We start from the raw sequence: 25,901 nt of genomic DNA, 5'->3' as shown, positions 1-25,901 counted from the left end.
GCACTGTATATGCTTTTATACACCTACCTATTCATTTGTCATGTATGGTAATAAATCAGTAGGCATAAATGGGAAGTGAAGTGGAATCTTTGGGGTGAGGTTCTGCCAGTTCACTAAGGATCATGTTTGTTACTTTCAGATTAAGATCCTTTATACAGTTCTGGCATCATGGTGAACCTGTATTTTATTAACTATTACTTTAAAGCCATTTAATGCTGTTTCTTTTTCTTGTCAGGCCACCCAATGATACCAGTTTTCCAGCAAAACCTCCACAGTGTAGGGAGTTTGTAATATGATTATATGTTTAACTAACTGATTTAAAAAAATAAAAAAAAACAACCAAGTTATTCTTAAGCTGAATGTTGATGTTCTACAGACCTCAGGCTTCCCTTGTTTTGTCAGAAGAGGCAGATGGCCCTTCAGAAAAACAAAACCAAAACCCCACCAATACAGAATAGTCCCTAATTTCTTGCAGGTAGTTTCCATAACATCTACTGCAAAGAAAACTCTCTGCTCTAGATCTGTGCATTTCCAGTAGAAGTCACTTCTCCCTTGCACTTTTCTTTTGCCCCCCATCTGTTAGAATTTCCATCATCTTGGTTTGTTCTAGGCTAAGCCCTGATACTCAGGTTGTCAGCAGCAGGATCCTTTGCCCAGATTGTTCAGTGAAAATAGGGTTTTATGCCCATGGAAGTAATTGTTGTAGCAGAAATATTTCCTGTCATCTTCCAGCTTGGGCTTAACACAGCCGTTTTGTATGCAAGAATTCATATGTGTGCTCAGTTTCTTTGATTCTCATTCCTTCTCGTTTACATAGAAAATGTAAATTTAACCCCTTCCCCACCCCCTTTGCAGTAGCTAACTTATGTAGTGCTCATTTTGTGCATGTGCATGCAAAGGTAAATTATTTGGTGCTTCTTTTTTGCCTTGGGCGTCCACAGTATTCCTTAATAATTTCAACTACTTAATCAGCAGAGATGAAAAGCCCTTATTCCACTTTTAAGGAAGAGACATTCACAAGACCAGTGTCTTACTTCTCTTTCTGCTTACTTCATGTATCGAAGTATGTTTTCATAAACTTTGCTCAGCGACACCCGAACGGGACATTACAGTGAAGACGGTAAAATGTGTTTGCAAAATGCATCGGTTCACCAGTGAACAAAGCTGGTCAAACAACTTCATCTGTGATTTATTTTGCTGCAAAGGATCCTGCTGATTTAATGCTGAATTGCCCCCTCTGATCCTTGTGTTGAAAAGCTTGTTGCAGTGCAGATTGTTGGAGGAAGGCTCCAGTTCATTTTCTAGGGAATATGATATTCATGTAGTTTGGAGAGTTATTTTAGGTCCATATGTGCTTGTATAGCAGGGTTCTATGTCCTTGAATTTGTTCCATCTCCTGCTTTTGTCCTGATTGGGCATTTGTTTTGTTTTAATGCTTCAAGGGCAAGGGCTTGCAATAAACTTTTGAAAAATTATACATGAGCTGGGAGTCTGGGTTGTTTTCTGAAGTGGTTGAGTTTGAAGGAGTCTTAACTGGTCAGCTTTGGCCTCCTTAACAAAATTCATCAAACAATTTACAAAATGCCATTCTCTGTTCTGTAAAGAAATGCCAAACCATGTGTCTTTGGCTGGGTAAGAAAGAGCAGTATTCAGTGGAAAGAGCATAGAACTGTTTTTCCCGTTTCAGCTGGAAAAACTGTAGCTAATGAACTTCCTAATGCTTTTTTTCCTTGTGCTTTTATTTTAGCCAAGACAACATCCCTTTATACTGCCTCCTATGCACGTCCAGTGTGGAGATCACTACACTGAAACACATAATTCACAAGGTACTCAAAGCATGTATTTTTCCTTCTAAGTACTTCAGTGTTATGTGTATGCAAAGAAGCTTCTACCCCTTATGTCTAGATTTCTATTGCCATCATGGTTAAATGGGAGTTGCTGCTGGAGGAGAGCTAGCAATTTTATAGTTAATGTTCCAGTAAGTCTTCCATTTAAAGTCCAATTTCAGTTTTCAAATTCCTCTGAAATGTCTGTGCATGAGTATATGGACCTTAAACTTGGCATTCCAGTTCACTGAGCTGAAAAAATAATTTCTAAAGGAAGTATGATGGCTGTACTCAAAGGCTGTGCCAGGGAAAGAAATGGAGTGAGGGAGAAGCAGACAGCAAATACCTTTTACTGTAGAAGAAATCATTGTGTCCTGGTCAGGAAGATGTATATAAGTAGTATTTTCTGCTGATTTTTCACCAATGTTGGCCTGCAGTGTTACCTTACAAACTTAAGGAGGGTTAACTATTTTTACCACTCCCCCCTCGGTTTGACAAATAAATTCTCTTAAGAGGTCGTACCAGGTTACTTTGATCAAGACTGGGAATGAAGCCCAGCCCCTAAACACCTTGAATCTCACACCCTTAACCACACCACCTCTTGGGATACATGTAGCCAGGTCTCTTAGGCTGTGTTCTTTGCCATTCGTGAGAGGTACAGCTGAAGTGCTCTCACCAGCATAGGAGCTCTCAGTCATACCTGACAGCATTGTAGAGCTGTGGTGGTTGGACTGATTATAAGGTAGAATTTGGTAAGTTTTGAAAGGAGCCATTCAGTACAGGTCCTTGCATACAGCAGAAGATTAGGCTTAGTGGCTACTACTGTTTTACTGTGAAGCTGAGGCTCTGAAGTAGGATATTCTCTATTTTAGAAAAATTGTAAAGGTCCCTTAGTTTTACCACAGACTTCTCTATATTGTTGAAGAACATGAAGCTGATTTCATACTTTTGGGCACTGCTACTCTTTTTTAATGAGATTTTTCATCATAGACGGTCTTGCAGTAAGGTTGTATTTCAGTACATAATATTTACTATCTTATTTACATCTCAGATACCCTTTGCTGAAGCATTTAGTATTATTTGCACATCTGTAGAGTGATTTTTTTTCTTTTTTTTTTTTTTTTTTTCTGAGTCTTAATCACCCTACTGTGGTGTAATTCAGACCCTCAAAAGAAAGTCTTTCCGCTTCCACAGACCTCTACTTCTTCAAATCACAGACAGCAGCAGCACATCAACAGAAAGACAGGAGAATGTTTAGATTACAATAGGCTAGCAGCACTGGATTTTTGAGGTGACAGCAGCAGAGAATCCTTCCAGGATGCTGAGACGGGAGATGCCCCTTTATTCTTCCTTGCCACCCCAGGCAAAGACACTTCCTCTCTTTCCCCTTTTATGTCTCCCATAAGGATCCAAACTACCATATTTTGCAAACTGTTGGGAGTGTTTATAGTAGTAGCTTTGTTTTGGTTCTGTTTCAGTGTCACAAGGATGCTCCCAAGACCAAATGTTTCCTGCATATGTACACTAAGCTGTCTCTGTAATTGCTGTTGCAGACAGCATTTGAAATTTTCATAGGATGGTTTGAGTTGGAAAGGACCTTAAAGATCATCTAGTTCCAACCCCCCATGCATGGGCAGGGACACCTCCCACTAGATCAGGTTGCTCAAAGCCCTATCCAACCTGGTCTTGAACACTTCTGGGGATGGGGCTTCCACAACTTCCTGGGCAACTTGTGCCAGTGTCTCACCACCCTCACTGTAAAGAATTTCTTCCTAATGTTTAACCTAACTGTCCCTCTTCCAGTTTTATCCCATTCCCCCTTATCCTCTCACTACAAGCCCTTGTTAAAAGTCACTCCCCAGCTTTCCTGTAGGCCACTTCAGGTACTGGAAGGCTGCTGTGAAATCTTGTTGGAACCCCAACTCTTTCAGACTGTCTTTGTAGGAGAGGTGCTCCAGCCCTCTAATCATCTTTGTGGCTCTTCTCTGGACTTTCCCCAGGAGCTGCATGTCCTTCTTATGTTGGGGGCTCCAGAATTTGGCTCAGAACTCCAGGTGGGGTCTCATGAGAGCCAAGTAGAGAGGGAGAATCACCTCCCTGGACCTGCTGGCTGTGCTTCTTTTGGTGCAGCCCAGGGCACGGTTGCCTTTCTGGGCTGCAAGCACCCATTGCCAGCTCATGTTGAGCTTCCTGTCCACCATCACCCCCAAGTCCTTCTCCTCCAGACTGTTTTTGATCCATTCTCCACCCAACCTGTATTTTTGCTTGGGATTGCCCTGACCCAGGTGCAGGATCTGGCACTTGGCCTTGTTGAACTTCATGCAGTTTGCACAAGCCCACCTCTCAAGCCTGTCAAGGTCCCTCTGGATGGCCTCCCTTTCCCCCAGCGTGACAACCACACCGCCCAGTTTGGTGTCATTGGCAAACTTGCTGCATCTGCACTCAATGTGTCTGTCCATGTCGCCAACAAAGTTGTTAAATAACATCAGTCCAAGTATGAGCCCTTAGGGAGCACCACTTGTCACAGGTCTCCATCTGGACATCGAGCTGTTGGTCACAACGCTCTGAGTGTGGCCAGTTCCTTACCCAATGAGTGGTCCATCCACCAAATCCGTACCGTTCCTGTTACCTGTCCATGGTACCAGGATGTAACATGGGACAGTATAAAAAACTTTGCAGAGGTCCAGGTAGATGATATTGGTTGCTTTTTTTTTGGTCCACTGATGCTGTGTCTCCATTGTAGAAGGCCACCAAATTAGTCAGGTAGGATTTGCCCCTGGTGAAGCTGTGTTAGCTGTCACCAATCACCCCTTTGTTTTCCACATACCCTAGCAGAGCCTTCAAGGAGGATCTGCTCCATGATCTTGCTGGGCACAGAGGGGAGACTGACTGGTCCATAGTTCTCTGGGTCTTCTTTTTTTCCCTTCTTGAAAATGGGAGTTATGTTTCCCCTTTTCTAGTCAGTGGAAATTTCTCCAAACTGCTAAGACTTTTCAAGTATGATGGACTTGCAGCTTTGTAGGCCAGTTCCTTCAGGAGCTGCAGATTAATCCCTTCGGGTCCCATGGACTTGTACACCTTCAGGTGGTCATGAACCTGCTCTTCTACAGTGGGGAGATCTTCTTTTTCACAGTCCATGCCTTCATCTTTTATAACTTGGATGGTGTGACCAGAGCCTTTGCTGGTGAAGACCGAGGCAAAGTAGTCATTGAGTAACCTCAGCCTTCTCTGTGTCCTGCATGGCCAGTTTCTAGTTTCCTTCTGAAGTGGACCCACATTTTCCCTCATCTTCCTCTTATTGCTGACATACCTTAGAAACCTTTCTTGTTGTTCTTAACATCCCTGGCCAGGTTCAACTCTATCTGTGCTTTGGCCTTCCTTACCCAATCTCTTGCTTCTCTGACAACTTGTCTGTACTCTGCCCAGGATGTCTGTCCCTGATTCTACTCTCTGTATACCTTGTTTTTACATTTAACTGTGTCCAGAAGCTCTTCGCTCATCCACACAAGCCTCATGGCACTCCTGCCTGCCTTCCTCTTTGTTGAGACACATAGCTCCTGGGCATGGAGGAGTTGATCCTTGAATATGGACCAGCTTTCCTAGGCTCCTCTCCACTCCAGGACTTTGTCCTACAGTACCCTACCAAGCAGATCCTTGAAGAGACCAAAATCTGCTCTCTTGAGATTGAGCTTCCTTTGCTTCTTCCTTGCTGCCTTAAGGGTCCTGAATTTGAGCATGTCATGGTCAGTGCAGCCTAGTCTCTTGTTAAGTCTTACATTATCAGCCCATCTCTGTTGGTGAGAAAAAGGTCCAGCAGAGCACCTTTTCTTATTGGTTCCTTTACCATGTGGAGGAAGAAGTTGTCATCAGTGCACTCCAGGAACTTCCTGGATTGCTGGTGATTTGCTGTGTTGTCCTTCCAGCAGACATGGAGATGGCTGAAATCCCCCCATTAGGGACAAGGCCTGTGAGTGCGAAGCTGTTCCTATCTGCCTGTAGAGGACCTCATCCACTCGGTCATTCTGGCCTGGTGGCCTGTAGCAGATCCCCCTCCAAATTTTGTTAACATTGAATGAGTGCTTGTATGTTACAATTGACAATGTCTTTATCTCTGCTCTACACAGATAGCATTTTCCATGGAAATGAAGAAACTTTCTACTGTAGGTCTCAGACCAGCTTGGACAGGTGTCCAATGGACTTCAGCTACTTGAATGGCAATGGACCCAATGGGAGTGTGTGCAGTGCCCACAGCATGAACTCCCTCAATCGCTCACAGAATTTCATCCAGGCATCTCCAATGTCCTCAAATCTGAGCATCCCTGGAAGTGACATCATGCGAGCAGACTATATCCCCAGCCACAGACATAGTGCAATCATAGTTCCCTCCTACCGGCCAACTCCAGATTATGAAACTGTCATGAGGCAAATGAAGAGAGGGGTGATCCAGATGGATAGCCAAAGTCAGTCTTTGAGGAATCTTAATATTGGAAACACACATGCTTATAACCAGCCAGAAGACTTAGTTTACAGTCAGCCTGAGATTCGAGAGAGACATCCTTACACGATCACATACGGGCCCCAGGGTGGCGGCTACAACAAGCCTGTTGCCCCCTCTGACCAAATGAACCCTAATAACACTGCCCAAAATAAGACAGCAGCCAGTGCCATCTCCCACACCGTCAGCACACCAGAACTGGCTAACATGCAGCTGCAGAGCAGCCAGAGCTACAACACAGCTCACATGCTAAAGAACTATCTCTTCAGACCCCCACCACCGTACCCACGCCCACGTCCTGCCACCAGCACGCCAGACCTAGCAAGCCACCGGCACAAGTACGTCAGCGGGAGCAGCCCTGACCTGGTCACTCGCAAGGTCCAACTCTCAGTAAAGACCTTCCAGGAGGACAGCTCACCTGTTGTCCGTCAGTCGCTGCAGGAGGTCAGCGAGCCCCTCATGGCAGTGAAGCACCATGCGGCTGTGAACAAGCGCCATAGTTTGGAGGTCATCAGCAATATGGTTCGTGGTATAGAAGCCATGGCGCTAAAAACTTTAAACGCCCCTCTGCCACGCAGGAACACTTTGCGGGGGCAGGTGCAGCCAGAAGAGTCTGTTCAGTTGGGGCATGAAGTCCAGCAAGTTCCTCATTATCATCACAAAAAGACGTTCTCTGATGCCACGATGCTGATACACAGCAGTGAAAGCGAAGAGGAAGAAGAAACCCCAGAATCTGTGTCACGGATAACAGCCCTCCATGAGAACATGGAGTACAGTGCTCAGCTGCAAGCTGCCTTGGCTAGAATACCAAATAAACCTCCTCCAGAGTACCCTGGGCCTCGTAAAAGTGTCAGCAATGGAGCCCTGAGGCAGGACCATGTTAGCATTTCTGTGGCCGTAGCCAGGGCCAAGGCCATGAGGCCAGGGCCTTCCAAAGCCATTAGCATCTCTCGAACTGATCAAATGGCAATAAACGGGTCTTCACTGGGGCCCTCTATCTCAGAGCCTGACCTCACAAGTGTGAAGGAGCGGGTCAAGAAGGAACCTGTCAAGGAAAGGCCTGTGTCTGAAATGTTTTCTATTGAAGACAGCATTATAGAAAGAGAAATCATGATGAGGGTAAGTGCCTTCCTCTGTTGCAGTGGCTTCTTGGAAGTTTTCTAGTCCTACAGGTCAGTTTCCATACCAGAAAGCTGTTGTACCAGTGAACTGTGGGGAACACGCTGATTTGCTTCAGGTTAGGAAATACAATATGGAGTGCCATGTACAATTTGGTTTCATGGGTCTGTTTAGCCCCCTAAGGTGCTGGTCCCATGCACTACTGCTTCCCCCACTGTGATTATTTGGCTGCTGGCCAGATCCAAGTCTGGTTCAGCCACTGGTGCCACCACCCTGCAGTAATGCCAACCTCAGGCGGGTGGCAGGGCACACAGTTGGGTACTGAGGGGGGTGACCCCAAAGGCCCCCCTTGGCACCTGCTGTGCCCCTCTGCCTGTGCTGTTCTCTAGCCCCTGCGGATCTAAGGCTGAGTTTGAAAGGTACTTGTGAAGATGGGATGGGTTTTGGTCTTCGTGTTTTATGCCAGGGATGTCAAGTTTAGTATCACATAGTATATAACATAATGGAAACTCTTGAGTTTTTCAGATTATCTCTTTGATTGTCTATGCTGCCACTCCATATAGCATAGTTATCTGAACAAATCACTGCTAGCTTTGGATTGTCAGTTTTACCAATAACTGAGTGAGAGACCGCATAGCTAATTACAGAAGCAGCAGATGTATAGGCTGGGTGGTTGAGAACCTGGATTGTTTATTTTTTAAAAAACATACTGAAGTATGAGAAATGGGTTTCTTTTACACTTATAGCAAATTCAGGAATAAAAAGTACTTAAAGCTTCAGTGTGGCTGCAAACAGTGGCAGAAATATGAGGGGTGCACACCATTTGGTGACTTGTGGATGTGCTTGATGTAGCACTGTAGGGATAGCAAAGTGAGTGCCCTTGCTCTTTTTTTCAACATTGAGCTCTGAAACAAAACCAATTCCTTAAACAGATTAATGAAGCATCTAAATGGTCCAGAGCAGAAAAGAATTTATTTACTGGATCAGTAACTAGTTAGATTTAAATACTACAGTGTATTTACAAAAAAAAAATAATAAAAAATATTCTGAACATATGCACAGTGCTTCCTGTTTATTGGTGATCCTTATGCTAATGTAATAGTTAGCAATCAAGCTTAGGCTGCTAAATTGTATCATGGAAACGGAATTTGCTCCTTGCAGAATCTTAAGCATAAAATAGCTACTACTATAAAATGTAATCTCTCATGAATTAATGCTGCAGATGCTTGTGTAACAACAACCATAGATATGCTCTTTTTATCTTCTAATGAAAGAAAACATATTGAGAGGTAGGAACCCAAAGGATTTTAGGGTGGAAATGAAGGTGAGAAGAGTGCTTAGAGATGTTTGAGTATTCTTCTGAGTAATCCTTCAGATCAGCCTTTGGCCAACAGATTCTTTTGTTGTTGTTATTTTGAAAGTATAGGGTTGGTTTCAGCAATAAGCTTTTAAGGTGGTTTCAGCCTAGATCAGCAGTCTTGACACATCCAGACCTTCCTTTTGTCATAGGAATCATATGTTATATTAATGGTAATTTGATTACCTTGATCTTTTAAACACAGACTTCTCTATTTTACCTTGTAAGTAGTAATAATAATAAAATTCCCAAACAAAACAAAATACTTGCATATTCTTGCTTGCTGAAAGCATGAAAACAAAGCAGGTTGTGTTTGAGTTTTTCTTTTTTTTTTCATTATTTTTCTGATTTGTTTATCTTTACTTAGTGCTCTGGAGGAACTCAGTGGTGAGGAAGAAGCTCATAGGCTTTTGAAAAGTCAATCCATTTACATATGTCTGAGGGTATTTAGGCTTGGTAATGAGTTTCCAGGAGCTGAGTTTGGTCTGTATGGTGACCACAGCTTCCATATGCATACTGGGAACCAGGCTTCCCTTGTGCTTTTCTCTCCTTCCAAATTGGGCAGAAAGGACTCTTAAAGAAATGGAATAAAATATCCATAATTCAGCTCCTTCTAGAGATTGTCTGTCTTCTTGCTTGATGTTTTAGCTCCCAGTGGCATTAATTTAAAATTCATACTCAGGTCCTCAGTGTTGCAGCATACTATGATGCATCAGTACAATAAATTACATTCCTCCCTGGCTGCTGTCATGGTCAGTTTCTGGGATTTTTGAGCTCAGTTTTTAGTGAAAGATATATCATGGGTGCTATTTGAATCACCATAATGGCTGAGTGCATCAGAAGACTTCTCATTTTAAGTATTACCATCACAGAAGAGAAGCAACTGTCCTGTGTTTTACTGTTTGTTGTAAAAGATTGAAATTATTGCTTTTTTAAAGGATGCCTCAGGTATCTTGGCTATAGTAGCGTGGCTTTAACATAGCAGGGTGATGCTTTGTGTGTCCTGCATTCAGAATAATGTTTGCAGAAAAATGCTCGAGATTGTATTTGTATGTCTTTTGATGGCATGTAAACTGTATTAAATGCTGGGATTGCTTCTTTGAAATTAAAATTCTGTGCTCATGTAGGAGCAGGCCTTTGAGGAATAACAGGAAGAATAGAGTTTGTATTTGAATTTACGATGCTAATGGTGATCATCTGCATTCCTTGGCCAGAGAGTTTCAGATTTTTGAGATTAAAAAAACATTCCAGCATTTTACTGGCATTATAAATAATCACACAGAGATGAAAACGTGCCTTTTCTTGCCAAAAGAATCTAGAAAAGCAGAAGATGGCAGGCCTGGAGGCCCAGAAGAGGCCCTTGATGTTGGCAGCACTGAACGGACTCTCAGTTGCTAGGGTTCCAGTGCCGGAGGACAGCCAGGATGAAGTCGCCAAGGTGCCAATGGATGAGAGGGTAAGATAGAGTCTCATGAAATGTTACTCATTCCCTTTGTTCCCAGCAGCATGAAGTTTCTAAAATATTAAAATTTTATTTTAAATGTGAAAAAAAATTTCCTGAAAGCTTTCAGAGCCATTAATGGACAAGGTCCGTGGTTGACACTGGTGTGTCCTTGGATACTGACAGTGTTAAACATCTTGAATGTTTCCTGAATGTGGAATTCGGTGAAAACTGAGGCTGTTCATTTTTTCACTTGATCATACAATGTCATGCAAGATCAAGCCATAAATCTAACATTTTGCACATTTTTCACTCAAGTAGTCTTTCTACAGTGATCATCCATAGATACCGTCTTGCTTGTTCTGTTACAACTAAAGAATTCAGTTAACATCTCCAACAGGATTAAATTAAAAAAAAATAAAAATTAAGAATTGTTTGCCTCCTGATGTTTGCATATGTGGGTGTGTGCATGTATATAGAACCTAGGAAATTAAAAACAGTTGCTGCTATTAAGATTCGAGAGACATATTTTCAAAGAAGCTTTCTGGATAGAAATTCACAGCCCTGTGTTGTCTGGTACGCAGACGACAGAACTTAGCCTCTGCCTGTACATATGTGGGGTTGTGCTCAACCCCAGAAATTGAACATGTTCAAGTGAGGGAGTATTTGGAAAATGTGAACCACATCACACTTCTTGCAGTGTGACCTTCCTAAAAAGATAGATTTAGAATATTCTTACAAGTATCTGTTGTGGTGAAATCCCATACCAATTCATACAGAACCAGGATTTTATTTAGCAACATTTTGCTTTTTATGTCTTTAAAAAAATGTGGAGGTGGAATGTAAAAATGTGGAATTTGCTTGTGGTTTCAGTCAGTAGGAATAAGACTCTGTCATGTTTTCTCAGACAACTGCAACCAAAAAAAAAACCCAAAAACAACAGTAGAATGGTTGTGGTGAAATCCCATACCAATTCATACAGAACCAGGATTTTATTTAGCAACATTTTGCTTTTTATGTCTTTAAAAAAATGTGGAGGTGGAATGTAAAAATGTGGAATTTGCTTGTGGTTTCAGTCAGTAGGAATAAGACTCTGTCATGTTTTCTCAGACAACTGCAACCAAAAAAAAAACCCAAAAACAAGCAGTAGAATGCTATCTATGACTATATATTGAAATTCAAATAACAGATGGATAGGTCTAGTGGTAACATTCTTCCAGGAGAAGGTAATGGATTGGTGTTCCTTTTGTTAAACCTTAGTGCAAAATCTTGAGGAGGAAGTTGGAAGAGGGGATGGTGTTTACAGAATACGAGCAGATTCCAAAGAAAAAGGCAGATGGGATTTTCACCACTGCTGCCTTGCCTGAAAATACTGAGCGCAACCGCATCAGGGAGGTCATCCCTTATGAGGAGAACCGAGTAGAGCTGGTGCCAACCAAAGAGAACAATACAGGCTACATCAATGCTTCACACATAAAGGTAAAAGCTTTCTTGAACTTTGCTTTTCAAATAAAGGAACGTTAAAGCTTTGTTTGCATTCCTGGGTGCACAGCAGCATTTCTGTAACTCTGGGAATTCTGTAAAAGTAGCTGAGTCAGAATGCATCATTGCACCTTGCTGTCAGCATGGTGGGCATCTCTCAAGTCCTCTGTCAACTAATATGCATAAGTTGATTTATTGGCTGGAGTCTGGGAAATCATTTTAGAGAGGCATCCATCCTTTTTTATGTCCACCTCTGCCAACTGGTTGTGGAATGTCTCTTGGTTAATGTGGGGAGAGATGTCATGTTTCTTAAACCTCGTGAAAATGTGTTAGAACAGCCCCAATACATCCAATGGAATACATTTGTTTATGACCCTGTGCCTGAAAGAAAGAGCACCTAAGTTCAGGGTAAGGAGATATTACTTGTAGAGAGGAACATATTCAGAGTTTCCACCAGTGGAAGTTTTCAGGAGTCAGGCAGCTGCAGGCAAACACTGTCTACTGGGTCAAGACATGTTTTGATTTTCAGTCCCAGTAGCCTTGCAGGCCACTGCAGGACTACAACAAACCATGCAGAGTGGGTCCCTGCAACTGACTGGTGCAGCCTGAAGGAAATACAGAACAAAGTTTGACTTAAATATTTGTTTTCTATTTACTAGCATATAGACTACAGTTTTTAAAACTCAAAGTTGTAGCTCCATGTATGCTGTTCCGTGTCCAAAGAAGAAGTATGTAGTTATGAGTAATATATGTTCACATAGATTTATAGAAATCATTGTATAATTATGTATTTCTTTCTCTTATAATAAGAGTTGAGTGGGTTTTAAAACAAATTTTTTAAGTATGTGTTGATAAAAAGAACAGCCTATTAATGACAGCTCTGTGTCTCTGATTGGGTACTGCATTGACTTTTGTGTTTTGAAATTTTATCAAGATGCTTTTTATTTCTTCTTGTTAATTCCATATAGAAATTACTTAAGATGTGATTTGACTTTGTTACTTATGAACACGACTAATTTTAACAGTGAACTACCCTGCAGTGGCTGTAGATGCTTGTTTTTCTTTCTGTTTCCAGTATGATTTGCAAAGTCCTTTGTTGGCTTTTACTCTACCCTGAGAGAAGCAACAGCACTCCTCTCCCTCAGATGACAGACTCCTTCGTTGTCAGAGAGGGCTGTCTGCTTTTTCTTGATGTCAAAATCCAGCTTAAAAAGAAATAATTCAAAAACAATAAATAACATGTCCTGTTAAATTAATATTTTCCTGGAGTAAAAGCCTTCTAAAAGTTTAAAGAGACTCCCTAGCCTCCTTGGTTGTGATTTACGGTATTAAATCCTTTTGGTTCAAAACAGTTTCTGCACCAGGTTATTGCTTTTCTACATAGCCTAGTAGGTAGCAGATACTGAGTTTTTGCATAATCAGACACTGCTATGATGATGGATTTTTCATCAACTTTGTCAGGACACCAACAAAAAAGAGATTCCTAACATAAATTATACCCACAAAGCAGTAATAGCCAGAAAATAATTTTTCTTGGCTAGTTTTGAGTCCACATTTTACTTTGTGTGTCAATGTTGGACCTTCACACATCTCACATTCACAGACGACCCAGGAACACACACACACAATTTTTTTTAGTGCATGACAGTGGCCCTTGCCACTGTTTTCCTCTTGCACTTGTAGTGGCATGTGTGGAAGCCAAGCAGATGTGCTTTTGCTTAGAAGGTGAAATTGCATCTGAGAAATTTACCTCAGTAGCACAGCATATGTTTGTGTTTGCAGCCCAATACTCAATTTTTAATACCCTGCGGTCGGGGCATCAGAATGCAGTAACCATTCCAGGCATCCCATTCCCTCCAGACTATTTATGGTCTTTTCATATCGTATGCCAGAAGGCTGGATATTTGGACCAGAACTCAGTAGAAGAAAACTCCTATATCATCCTGATAAGATCCATGCCTGGAGAATTCCAATTCAGTTTGTGAGCCCCGCAGTTCTGCAATGTTCATCTGCTTATTTACCATTGGCCTTCGCTGTTAAGATACCAAGTTTGTTATCTTTAGCAGAAAGGAAAATTGTAATTAAATTTATGGATCAAGAAAAAAAAATGCTTAAGACCACTTCATCTGACTGTTTGGAGAAGGTCAGTATTAATGTAAAAAAGCTCAGCAATGCTTTACCAGCATTCGTGACTGCAGATAAGCACGCATGCAAGCTGAAGAGCTTTCTAAGTGTGAGGTGTTGGTTAGTGCTGTGCAGCTCATATTAATTCCCACCTAGTACAGAAACGTGAGGAGCTTGCATTGAGTCTTGCAAATTTGAACCATCATTGGTAGAGGAGAATGCTGCACAGTATGAAATTAGAAAATGAGCTAGTGTGCACTGTTGAAAACAGTTTTCAATGCAGTGAAAAATTTGTTATACAAACACTATGCTGATTACAGGTCTAAAATCCCAAGTAACTCAGCTTAATGAACAGATATTTGAATAACAAATGTATTATATTTCTGAAAATTTATTCCAAGACTTGTATCTTAAACATAGTATATGGTTAAACTTGTCAGAGTTATTGATTGCTCCTTGTAGCGTTGTCCACCAGTACCTTGATATTTATGGATGTGTCAGTATCTCTGTTGTAAATCATCTTCTCTGGGATTTATAACTTGTGAGAAGTGTCTCTGGGCTAATACATAGATTTAGAAGGTCTTAGCCTGAGAATGAAAAATATTTTAACTTTCCAAAAGAAGTAGTTCATCTGGGTTTGCTTTTTGCTGGTAAGCACATTTCAAAACTATATCTATTAGCTCTAGAACTGGTTTTTACCTAAAATGTAGAGGTGTTTTGTTGGTTTGGTTTTTTTCTGTATAAACCTTTCCTGAAGTTAAGCAAGTAATCTGTCATAAAATAGTAATTTATTACACACAAGTGTTTTTTTTAATTTATTTTTGTTTTTGTTTTTTTTAAACCAAGTGTGAAGAGCTGCCTCAGTCAGGTAAATGCTGCCTTTTTTTAAACTGGTAGTTCCAAGGTACAGCTGCGTGTATTCAGGGCCCTACAGAATTTATAGTGTGTAAAGTGTGTGTTAGTGCTTTAAAAATAATCTCATGTTTGGTGCAAATAGAGAAATATTTCTCTAAGATGTGGTTGGTAATCCAGTTATGTGTTAGAAAATAAATTACATGGCTACAGCTTTAGAGAGTTTTGGATTTCCTGTGGTGTTTGAAATCCACTTAAAGCACTGAATTTACTTCATAGTATTTTGCAGCTTCTGAACTGAAAAAACCCAAAAGATGAGAGAGGAAGAGTGACTTGAAGTGAAGTCTGTCTTGATCTCATCACTAGCTGGCAACAAGCCTATCTGAGCTTTATGTTTTGTATAATCTGGGGGCAAAACTGCATCCCTTGGGGACAGCTTGGCCACATCGTCAACAGTGATCAGCATAGTAAGAGTCTGTTTATGAAATTCTTTTTTTTTACCTGATTGGAAGATAATTAAGGGAGGTCCTAACCAGCAAATACCTTTAGCTTTCCTTGTGCAAAATACCATTCAGCACCCCTGTGTGTTAATTTGCAGCTATGCAATGCCTTTTTAATGCACATAGATACTTCCTCTGGTTCTCAGTTTTTCTTTCATCATGGGTCTGTCACCAAGCCCAGGGAAGTCACTCAGCTGCTTATTTGTTCATAAGCCATATCAAAAACAGGGCATCAATTTTTTTTTTTTTTCATTGCATGATCCAGATGCAATGGCAAAAAAAAAAAATAATAAAAAAAGATAACATTTTGCTCAAAGGTTTGTGTTTATGAGCATCTAGAAAGGACTTGGAAGCACTAAAGATGGTGTTTTGTTAGATTTGCTCTTATCAAAAGGATGATTCTCGTTCAAAATGTTGAACAAAAGTGGAAGAACAAAGAAGTAAAGATTTAATTATGGTCTCTTTTGTTTAAAGGGCAGTTCTGGCACAGATGCTGCTGAGAATTTGGGCACTGACTGTATTTTTTTTTCTTTTCTCTTACTCCCAGGTTACTGTAGGTGGAGAGGAGTGGCACTACATTGCTACCCAAGGGCCTCTGCCACACACATGCCATGACTTCTGGCAGATGGTATGGGAACAGGGGGTGAATGTAATAGCCATGGTCACAGCTGAAGAGGTATGTAAAATCACCAAATACAGTTATTTAGCAAATCTCCTGTTATTGTCACATCCCTCTCCAGTAACTTGTTTTTTCTATCAACAACCCTTTTTTCCTCTTACTGGGAACATATGCTTGTACTGCTACAGTACTGTGCTTCCTAACTTTCTGATACTCAGTTTGGCAAGTACTGAAGCGAAACAAGCAGAACTCCCCCTCCCCCTGCTCCACTTCAATTTGGCCAAACCAAACAAAGATGTTTCCGTTGGAATGTGAGAGCACCGAGCTGCTCCTGGTTAAAATGACAGAGACTTCCACCCCATCCAAGGCCAGTTCTGCACACTGTCACTCTTATCAGTTGAAAAGAGACCAGAAGCTGCAGTGTCCATAGAAGTCTCAGTGGTTTTTGTTGTGTTTTGTTTTGTTTTTTTAAAAAAAACCAGAAAAATAAAAAGAAATCTTTTTATTCTTATGCCAAGCAAAACAGTTATTTCTGTTGTAATCCAAGAACTATGTGCTATCATTGCTAACTAACATGGCATTCTGCTTTATGCCTGGTTGGTTTTAGCAAACACAGGAAGTGCCATAGTACATCAAGTCACTGTCCAGTTCCCAAGGCTGATCAACAACAGATACTTAGAAGTTGCTGAAGAAAATCTCCTTCCATTTAAGGGAGAGGCTTCCCCAGGAGGAGACTTACTGAAGTCTTGTAGGCAGTAGCTGGCTTTTGCCACGAGACAAAAGTTAGTTATTCAAGCATTCTTACACTTTGAAATATTATATGGCTGAGAGTTGTAATTGATGTTTTCTTTACTTTGTAGAATGCTCCTTGCTCTTCTAGTACTTTGAAATAAGAATACTTGTCTTATCTTCAGAGTTTTATGTCTTCTGTAGAGAATATGATTGCAGGAACTAATGGCTATTTTTGTTTGTTTTTTGGTTATTAAGGAGGGAGGAAGAAGCAAGAGTCATCGCTATTGGCCTAAACTGGGCTCTAAGCACAGCTCAGCCACTTATGGGAAGTTCAAGGTGACAACTAAGTTCCGCACAGACTCCGGCTGCTATGCAACTACTGGTCTGAAGGTCAAGCATCTTCTCTCTGGACAAGAGAGGACAGTGTGGCATTTGCAGTATACTGACTGGCCAGACCATGGGTGTCCAGAAGAAGTTCAAGGCTTTTTATGTAAGATTTATTTGACTTGCTTGATAAAATACATTAAGGAGAAGGCTGCTTACAGTGGTGTCGGTTCACTGCACCTAGTTAGAGGTGGGATTGATATTAAATTATTATTGTTCTGTCATACAAAGGCCTCAACTAGGTCGTACTTTGCTGCAGTTTTGAGAAGTGGGATTCAAGAGGTGATTGATGATTTTGGTCCTGGAAGACCTGACATGACAAGAGGGAAAATCAGAGGCAGCAGCAGTGCTTAAGACTCTGGAAATTTAAAATATTAGGATACCTCTGCTGGCTGATCTGTCAGTGTAAGTTATTGCCACTTCCCAGCGACCTAATGAGATGGTAGGATGCACACAAATGTGATTAAAGAGGTCTGGGTGAGAGAGGTTCAGATGTTAGCGAAATATGGCACAAGCCCTCCATTTTCGTAGGAGGCCCTTGTTGCTGACAGCCAGCATTTAGGAGTCCAGAGGCATTGGACTTGTTGCAAAAGAGCAGAGGGCTCCATCACATATGCAAAAAGTCTAAACTCCCTGCCACTCCTCTAACCGTGGTCCTGGGTCATGCATTTCTGAAAATACAGTCATTATATTCATCTGTAATGAGTTAATAGTGCTTCTTACTTCTTACCAAGTAGTGAACACTACCATATAAAGTAATAGGAATTCAACCATTATTTAACTGAAGCCACATCTCTGGCTCTACAGTAGAACATGATGCAGAGATCTTTAAGTGACCACTGAAGGAGCTTGTATATGGTGTACTAACGTGCTGGAGATGCCTGTCATCTTAATTCCTGAAAGCTTTGCAGCTGCAGCAGCATAGCTGTGTTGCAGCTGAGTCCTCTCTCAGCAAGGTCCCTTAGTTCCACTTCAGTCTGGACACAGCTGCAGTCCTTTAGTGATCCACTCTCCTTTGCATGGTATAAGCTTAAAATAAATAATATGTTCTTTTTCCAGTTCTGTCATCAGAGCAGAAAATAAAAATGACAGTTCAGCTTTGACAAAGGAGTGTTGTGGGATCAGTCTTTAAGGCGAAGCTATTGCCCAATTCCTAGTTTTTGTTTCATATTTTGTTTCTCCTACCAACCCCTGTAGCTGTGGTTGGCCATGGCAGTAATTGGAACCTGATTGTCCCCATTTCCTCTGTCCCATTGTCTGCCACCATGCACAGTCCCATTTCACTGTGTTAATTAAAATGCAGCTTTTCTGATGTTGGTAGACCTCCAACCATGACCTGCCTGTGTCAAAAGGGTCACTTGGGCTGCAGACCAAGAGTCAGGGCATGAGAGTTTGGCTCAGATCTCACTTCCCACTCTGGCTGGTGGGAAGCTAAGTGTCCAATAGTTATGTGTCTGGATATATCTTTCTGGGTGCTGTCCATCATCTCTGTTGTGCATCTAGACTATGCTGGAACAGTGTTTAGAGGTCAGAGTTATAGTTCCTGGTGTGTTACAAGCTAACCAGGTAAACTTCCAGTATGCAAGGTTCTCTCTGTGGTTTGACAGTGGAATGCATTGAACAACACGAGGACAGCTACACAAGACAACTGGTCTTAAGTCACGCACTTCCTAGGAATCCCTTGAGGGAAAACAAAGACATTGAGCTCCCAGAAGGGCTCATAGCTGTTGAGAAACAAACTCTGAGTGGGGAGCAGGGTGAGATTCTGTCTAACTCTAGAAGGGAGAAGGGAGGCAGGGGGAAGCAGGGCAGATGGATGCTCTCCTCCCATCTGATACTGGCTTTGGCAGGCAGTAGTTTCAGTGGGACTTAGCTGTTGTTTTGATCCCAGACTGTTAATAGCAGGAATTGCTGTAAGTACTGTCTAGAATCATCTGCTTAGGGGACCTGGAGATTTGCAGAGAGGAAAACAGAATTTAATTTTTTAAGAGAACTATTTAATTTAAAGGAGTGGGTACCCAAGTAATAACTGACACCCAGCTGGTACACACTGGATTCAGTGCTGTTCAGTGCACTCTGGCCAAAATAATTAGTGTGTTGTAAAAAATGTAAATTATTGCCACTTTGACAAATAATGACTTTTCTGTTGGGTTTTTTTTTTCCCCTCAATTTTTACATATGGACATACAGATGTTTGCAACCTTGTCTGCATTTAATCTTGCAGCTTACTTGGAAGAGATACAGTCAGTGCGTCGCCATACCAACAGTGTCTTGGACAGCAGCAACAACTGCAACCCTCCCATTGTGGTGCACTGCAGCGCAGGGGTCGGGAGGACTGGAGTGGTTATCCTAACAGAACTGATGATTGGGTGCTTGGAGCATAATGAGGTAAGTCAGCTTCTTTCTCAAGACAAACAGTGAGCTCTTTTCTTGACTAACCAGCCACATTTCTGAGGTTAAAATTCAAATGCATTGAAATGTGCGTCCTTTCTATTACCTTTGTGAGACAAGGGCCTTAAATGCAACAGGCAGAGGTTTCCCATGGCACTTATTGTAGTTTTCCGTTGAGTTAGCTGAAGTTTTCTGCTCTCTAAAATCACTCTTTGGACTCCCTTCTCTCTCTTGTATTGTTTCTAATCTCAGCTGGAATGAAACTTAACTGTGTCTTAAGAAAAAAAGGTGTGTGTTTGGGGAATAGGGCTTTAGGAACTGCAGGCAATATTACAAGACTAGTAATATAGTCTGGAGTGAAGCATAAGAGCACCAGCAGAGTAATCATGTGTAGCAACTTACTTTTCATCTGTGTGACTGGGGAACTCTCCAGGAAATACATCTCATTTTGAATACCAATGTGCCACACAGTTTCAACACAAGAGCTGTTGAATCTGGGCATTTCTGTTACCAAAGAAACTTCTCAAAGATCAAAACCTCTAGTACAGATAACAATGCAGCCAGAGTGACAAATAGACATATATCATCTGCCCCTCCCATTAATTATCCACTGGGAGACTTCCTTGAAATGCAGGACTGGATGTACACACCTGAACTGCTCACCTGCTTTCTGTGTTACTATGCAGGAGCTTTTCTGCACAAGGCACTATGCAAAGTGCAATTTTCTGGCTTGTTCAAAAACACAAGTCCTGAAGCAACCAAGTATCCATGCACTTACCTCTTTGTCACTATTTGTAAAAAAGGTGATGCAAGAAGTAATTTATTTTTTTTCTCTTCTATGTTAATCCCCCTCTAACCACTCATCATTTTGTAGTTACAAGATCACCTACAGTTCCTGGGCTCATTTCAACTGAAATGGGCCTCCTCCAGCTCTGTTTGGGCTTGACAAGAGGTGAAGCTGTTTTGTGTATCTGTGTCACAATTTGCACTTTTTCTTATCTTGTAATTTGAGGGGTGGAATAAGTGGGGAGGAAGGGGAAGTAGGAGCAGGCCTGGACAGAAAGGACCCAGAGGCATGTGCTTTGGGAATCCTGCAGCCTTCTTGTGCTGGCTGCTGTTCTGTAACAGGAGCAGTGGCTCTGACTCTTCAGGCTGCTCAACTCCTTGTGTAACAACACACTGGCATCTGGAAGTGACTGCTTCTGTTGTTCACACAGCAGCCGTGAAATTTCTGTGTGCCAGAGGAAATCTGGATAGTTACAAGAGCCATACCTGAATTGCTTGTGAGCATCAGTGTAGCTGTGTCTGCTTTGCAATAACCTCTCTCTCTCTCTCTAATATATATATTATAATATATATATAGTATTATATAATATATAATATATATTATGTATATAGATATATATAATGGTGTGCCAGGAACAAATACACACTGACAGTTGTGCAACACATATTGGCCACCTCAGTCTGTCTGCAGTTTACCAAAGTCACATATTTGGACAAGAGTAGGTGAGTAGCAAGTGAAGACAAGAGGTGCAACCTCAACATCTGAGCATGAGCGTGAGCCTTGACATTCAGAACAATTCCTATCAACTTCACTAGGAGCTGATGGTAGTGCTCAATAATAAGGGATTTCTCTGGTGTCCCTTAATTAAACCATCCTTTTGTCTTCCTGAATGGTCGAAATCATAATTAAAGGCAACCTTCCTTAAGGGCTTTGTTGCTATAGATTGTGCAAAGTTAATGGTGGGGTTTTTTTGTTAAAACCTAATTTAAAAAAAAAATATTAAAATATTAGCTTTTTTATTAAACATTATGTGTTCAGTTTGTCACAGGTACTGCATTCTGCACAGAGAGGGTTCCTTTTCATGCAGCAGCTTTACTGGTTTATTTTGAAGTAGGATTAATTATTCCTTTGTTTTTTTCTGAAATGCTCAAAATGCTTTAGTCTGATGAATTGGTCGATTTCCTCTGAAGTGTCCTAGTAAGTAGTTGCATTAGCATTAGCATTTTATTGGTGAAGGAAAAAAGGGGAGGGAAGTTGAAAATCCTGATATAAAGCATCTTGGAAAGTACGTAGCAATGCTGGAACTAAAACCAGAACTCTTGACTTTGAGGTTTGGGTAAAGAGCCATGTTTAATCACATTCTATACAGCTTCAGACACTGTGGCTTCTAGGCAACTGTTTGTTGAGTCTGAAGCTGTGTATCTCATTGCAGGGATAAAGTTTCAGTAACTGAAATATGTCATATCGTTTCATCCTTACTGCTGTAGACACGTAGAACAAGGAAGCCATTGAGATCTTGCTCCACTGACTTCTAGTTTGGACTTGGCACTGGCACATTAATTCATGACTGCAGCTGCAGTGCATTTCTGTAGGGGAGATCTAGTTTGGGAGTCAGAAATCAGTAGCATTTGTGTTTGTTCTCTTTGCAAACGCCACCTTAGCAAGAGCAAAAAAGGCATTCTGCCTTTTTATTTTTTCTTTGACATGTGTGTTGTGATGAAGGCGAGTTTGATGGTTCTCCCTACCTGGAGTTGATAACTTGGCTACAAATAGTGAGGTTGAATAGTCTGGATGGGCTTTTCTTTGATTTCTGAGGTAGGTCAAAGCCTAATCCGCTTCGAGGAGGCGCACAGATCACTGTGTACCCAGTAAAAATCAAAGCTGTCAAGCACGGAACTGCTGAGAGGGGAATGTGGTGGTGCAGGTCGAAGCTGGCCTGCATTTTTGTTGCAGTTGTTGAGGTGAGATCAGGTTCCGCGTGACTCTGCTCCACAAAGACCGCGTGGCTTTTGTAAGCATGAGTCCACGGGGAGGCTTTCTCTGGGTGAACTGGAATGAGCTTACGTTTTCCTTTGCACACACTTGAAAATAATATGACTTTGCTCACCACAAAACTTGACACTTGCTGACTCTCTAGAGATGTCCTTTTGTAACAGCTTGTTGGAGTATGTGGCAGAATATTTAGCCTTGTTTTCAGAAAGGGACAGTCTATACATTAGGGCTTGTTTACACAGAACGGAGACACTGAGTTTTATATGGACAGAAAGCCATATGCAGCGTGATTTTATTTTGAACTTTTCAGAAAACTTCCAGTGGTGTGTACGGAAGCAGACTCCCTGCTCAGTTGCACCTCCAAGGGTTAGCAGCAATCCTAATTTGTTTCTCTGTCCATTTGTCCAGGTTTTTACCATTTCTCATCTCAGCCAAAAGACTTGCTAAATTCCTTTTTGTTTCTGAAATGCCCACCTGGCATTACAAAGTGCACTTTGTGTTGCATGATAGAGGAACTGTTCTGTTTAAGGGTTTCCTCAAAAGGAGCATGTATCTTAGTGCTGGTATTTACTGCTGCCATAGCACATTTGTATCCCTCATCTCAGGTCATATTACACGCTCTTTGAATCTTTGAATGGCTCCCCATGTACCTATTTTAATGAATAAAAAACAATAACATCACAGGTTGTTTGCTCCCTAAAGGCTGGAGATAGAACGGTAACACCTAATGAAATCTGCAGTGATTCCTAACCCTTCACCTCATGGGCCTCTGTTTCACACAGCTCATTTATTTTTTGATTCAGACCATTATAAGGTATGTGTGCCCCAGTGCGCTTGATGGGGTGGAGGATGTTCCTGCACAATGGATCTCCTGATCCATCCCCACTTACTGAACTTTAGTTCCTGTTGGCAGAGCATTTTCAAGGCAAGAGTGAATTTCTTTTGGATGAAACTAAGCTGGAAGATGACCTCTTGGAAAACACCTCATGTCCCAGCGGCTATGGGGTGCTCAACAGACCAATCATGTCCTGAAATCTGCAAAATCCACATGTTGTGGATACTGGGTCCTCATTTCACTTCACAGATCTCTTTATTCTGGAGTGTTATTTACTAGCATAGATTTGGCTGTGGGAGGTCAGATGTCTGTCCACTCTTTTAGTGGAAGAGTCCGAATATTTGCCTGCAGTTTAGTTTTGTCTAAAGGACATTGATAGTGATCCTAATGTGCCTGCTTGCCATTTGAAAAATCTCTCAGATCCTCCCTCTGTGAATGAGTTTGACCACGCATCAGAGTGCAGTATGCACGTGGCCACATGGTCTGTTCATGCACAGATGTAGAGTTTGGACTGAGCAATATAATCTTGGCTGTTTAAGTTTTGTACTAGACCTTCTTTATATAGCTAGCCTTTGACCTGAGATAATGGACAATATATTTAGTTTATTTTACTTAGTTGAAGAGAGAGAGGTATGTTGAGCAGAAAAAACTCCAAAGAGAAGCAGCCCTTATTTGTTCACTTGATGACCTGCTGAGAGGTAATCAGTGGTACACAACTGAAAGACAAGTCTTTGGTCATCTGCCCACTTGCATTAGTCCAGAAATTCCTGTAAGCTCTAACAGGAAAGCATCAGATGCATCATAACCTGTATATAATACTGTAATACTCCCTGAAATGAAAGCTGGGGGAAAAAAAAAAAAAGTAGTATTTAACTACAGTTGTTTACAATGCATTACATTCTATTAACTACAATGCAGTTCCCTGTGTCAGATAACTAATATTTGAGATTATTATTGTTTAGTTTAATGAACCTACATTTTAATGATTCTTTTTTTCTTTGCTTTACAGGAAGTGGATGTTCCTGTGATGCTGAGACACCTGCGAGAGCAGCGAATGTTTATGATCCAGACCATAGCCCAGTACAAGTTTGTGTATCAAGTGCTCATCCAATTTCTTCAAAACTCCAGACTTATTTAATATTTTCAAACACCCCAGATCTTTGTGGATCTGAATGATTCTTACAGATGAACAAGGGGAACTGCCTTGACAACACTGTGTGCATATATTGCATTTTTTAAGGTTGTCTTGAAAGTAAGGAATAATTGTTCTTTACTAGAGTCTCCCATGGATTATTTTGTACAAGATATAATTTATTTTTCATGGAATAACTTGTGAATTACTTTAATAACTTGTAAAACTTACAGTGACCTTCAAATTGAACCACATTTGACATGACTGGTCTGCATTGTAACATGTCCGTAAGGAAAGCAATCCTCTGTAAAGGTAGTTTACTGGCTTTTGTTTGCTCCACAGCTTCTGAAATGAACAGTTACTTGGCAGTGGGCTTTTTCAGGGAGATCTGACCCTCTGCACATGCAGCAGAGCATGTTAGAGAGAGATCAAACACAGACCACTGTGAGGACAGAGAGTTTTGGGTGCTAAACTGTTTGGATTCCACAAAAATTATGGTTTTAGATTAGTCCTTGAAAAAAAGTAATATTGGATCTTTTAAATGAGGCCTTTGCTACTGTCTGAAATCCTTGAAGAGATTCCTAAGAGCTGAAGCAGTGCAGGAGGAAGTGCAGTGACCCAGAGCAGGCTGAAGGCAGTGAATGAGTCTTTCTGGTAACTGTCGTGGGTTGTGGGGTGAACAGCAGAGGAATTTCAACTAAATGCAGCTGAAAAAAAGCCCTTGAATCAAGCACATTCTCATGAATTACACTGAAAATTTATTGCCTTGAGGCTCACCTCCTGTAGAAAAGGAATCTCATTTAAGTTAGGTTCTCCCCTTGTCTTAGTTTCCCGTGTGAAATACTGTCTTCAGCACTGTAATAATTTTAATTTCTAGTTATTTAAACTTTTTCAAATGATCCATGTGGTCTTTTCTCCATATCTGGCTTCTACAAATAGCAACCCTTGAGAGCTTTAGTATGTCTTGATTCTTCCCTCATCACTGTCTTGTGGTTTATGAACTTACTGAGCATCCTTCTTTTTGGTATTGGCAAACCTTGCTTTGTTAGGATGGTTTTTGTATTAAATTACACAAATAATCTCTCTTCTCTGTCTAGTCACTTTGGATTCCCCCTCCTATTTATTATTACTATTTTAATCTTGGTAGCAGTCAGGGATTCCAGTTAGGAATAGGAGGATGTTGTGTAAATACATAAAGGAGAAAGAGTCCTTGCCTGAAGTTTACAATTGGAACAGAAAAGGGAAATAAACCTCCTCTGCTGCATAACTATGGCACACATTCTTAACTGGCTTGCTGTAGGCCAACAATGAAACCTGTGACAGAGATGAGAAAAAAATGCACACGTCCTAGAAGTATCTGAGCAGTTAGACCTGTCCTTCTCTTCCTTCTTCATCCTCTGGCCCTCAGCACTGGCTAGCTGTTCTGCACAACTTGGTGCATATTCCTTTCTTCAAACTGTCTATTTGACTGGAGTAAATCACGTTGTGAATTACATTGCAGTGTGTGCATGGTAGCATTTACTTAGTTATTTAGAAGTGATAGTAGCTGCACTTCTAAAAAACTTAAAAATAATTTTTAAAAAAGCTTTAACAAGTTGTGCCAGGCCTCCCACACTGTTATTTCTGGTGTTTGAGATGGCAATTTCCTGTGCAGAGGTTGCTCTGCTTCTTGCACTGACCCCTCTTTCCCATCTCTGCACACTGCCACCCTTCTGCAGGCAGCCCAGGCCTCCTTCAACTTGGCACTCCTGTTGGATCGCTAGGGAATGAATGAGGCCGGAGAGGAGCTGTGGAGATCCCTGCTCCCAGCCCTGCTCACCCCTGGCTTTTCCA

The 25,901-nt window shown here is 41.3% G+C and overlaps 1 protein-coding gene across 2 annotated transcripts in view; it reads left to right on the top strand.

Annotated features, from left to right (window-relative positions):
• The window catches only part of PTPN14 (protein tyrosine phosphatase, non-receptor type 14), a 72,946-nt gene extending 48,523 nt beyond the window's left edge, over positions 1-24,423 (top strand). The window contains exons 11-18 of one of the 2 annotated variants that reach the window (XM_009994731.1): positions 1,748-1,826; positions 5,951-7,440; positions 10,110-10,253; positions 11,499-11,717; positions 15,744-15,872; positions 16,803-17,037; positions 19,156-19,319; positions 23,946-24,423. In XM_009994731.1, the coding sequence (XP_009993033.1) occupies positions 1,748-1,826; positions 5,951-7,440; positions 10,110-10,253; positions 11,499-11,717; positions 15,744-15,872; positions 16,803-17,037; positions 19,156-19,319; positions 23,946-24,074 (2,589 nt within the window). In that variant the 3' untranslated portion in view covers positions 24,075-24,423. Of the gene's footprint in view, positions 1-1,747; positions 1,827-5,950; positions 7,441-10,109; positions 10,254-11,498; positions 11,718-15,743; positions 15,873-16,802; positions 17,038-19,155; positions 19,324-23,945 lie in introns of both variants that reach the window. The other variant, XM_009994732.1, reaches the window with a different exon arrangement.
• The last annotated feature ends 1,478 nt before the right edge of the window (positions 24,424-25,901 follow it).

Source organism: Chaetura pelagica, unplaced genomic scaffold (assembly GCF_000747805.2).
Source record: "Chaetura pelagica isolate M959 unplaced genomic scaffold, ChaPel_1.0 scaffold2, whole genome shotgun sequence".
Classification (NCBI taxonomy): Eukaryota; Metazoa; Chordata; class Aves; order Apodiformes; family Apodidae; genus Chaetura; species Chaetura pelagica.
This window is presented reverse-complemented; position numbering and strand designations above follow the sequence as displayed.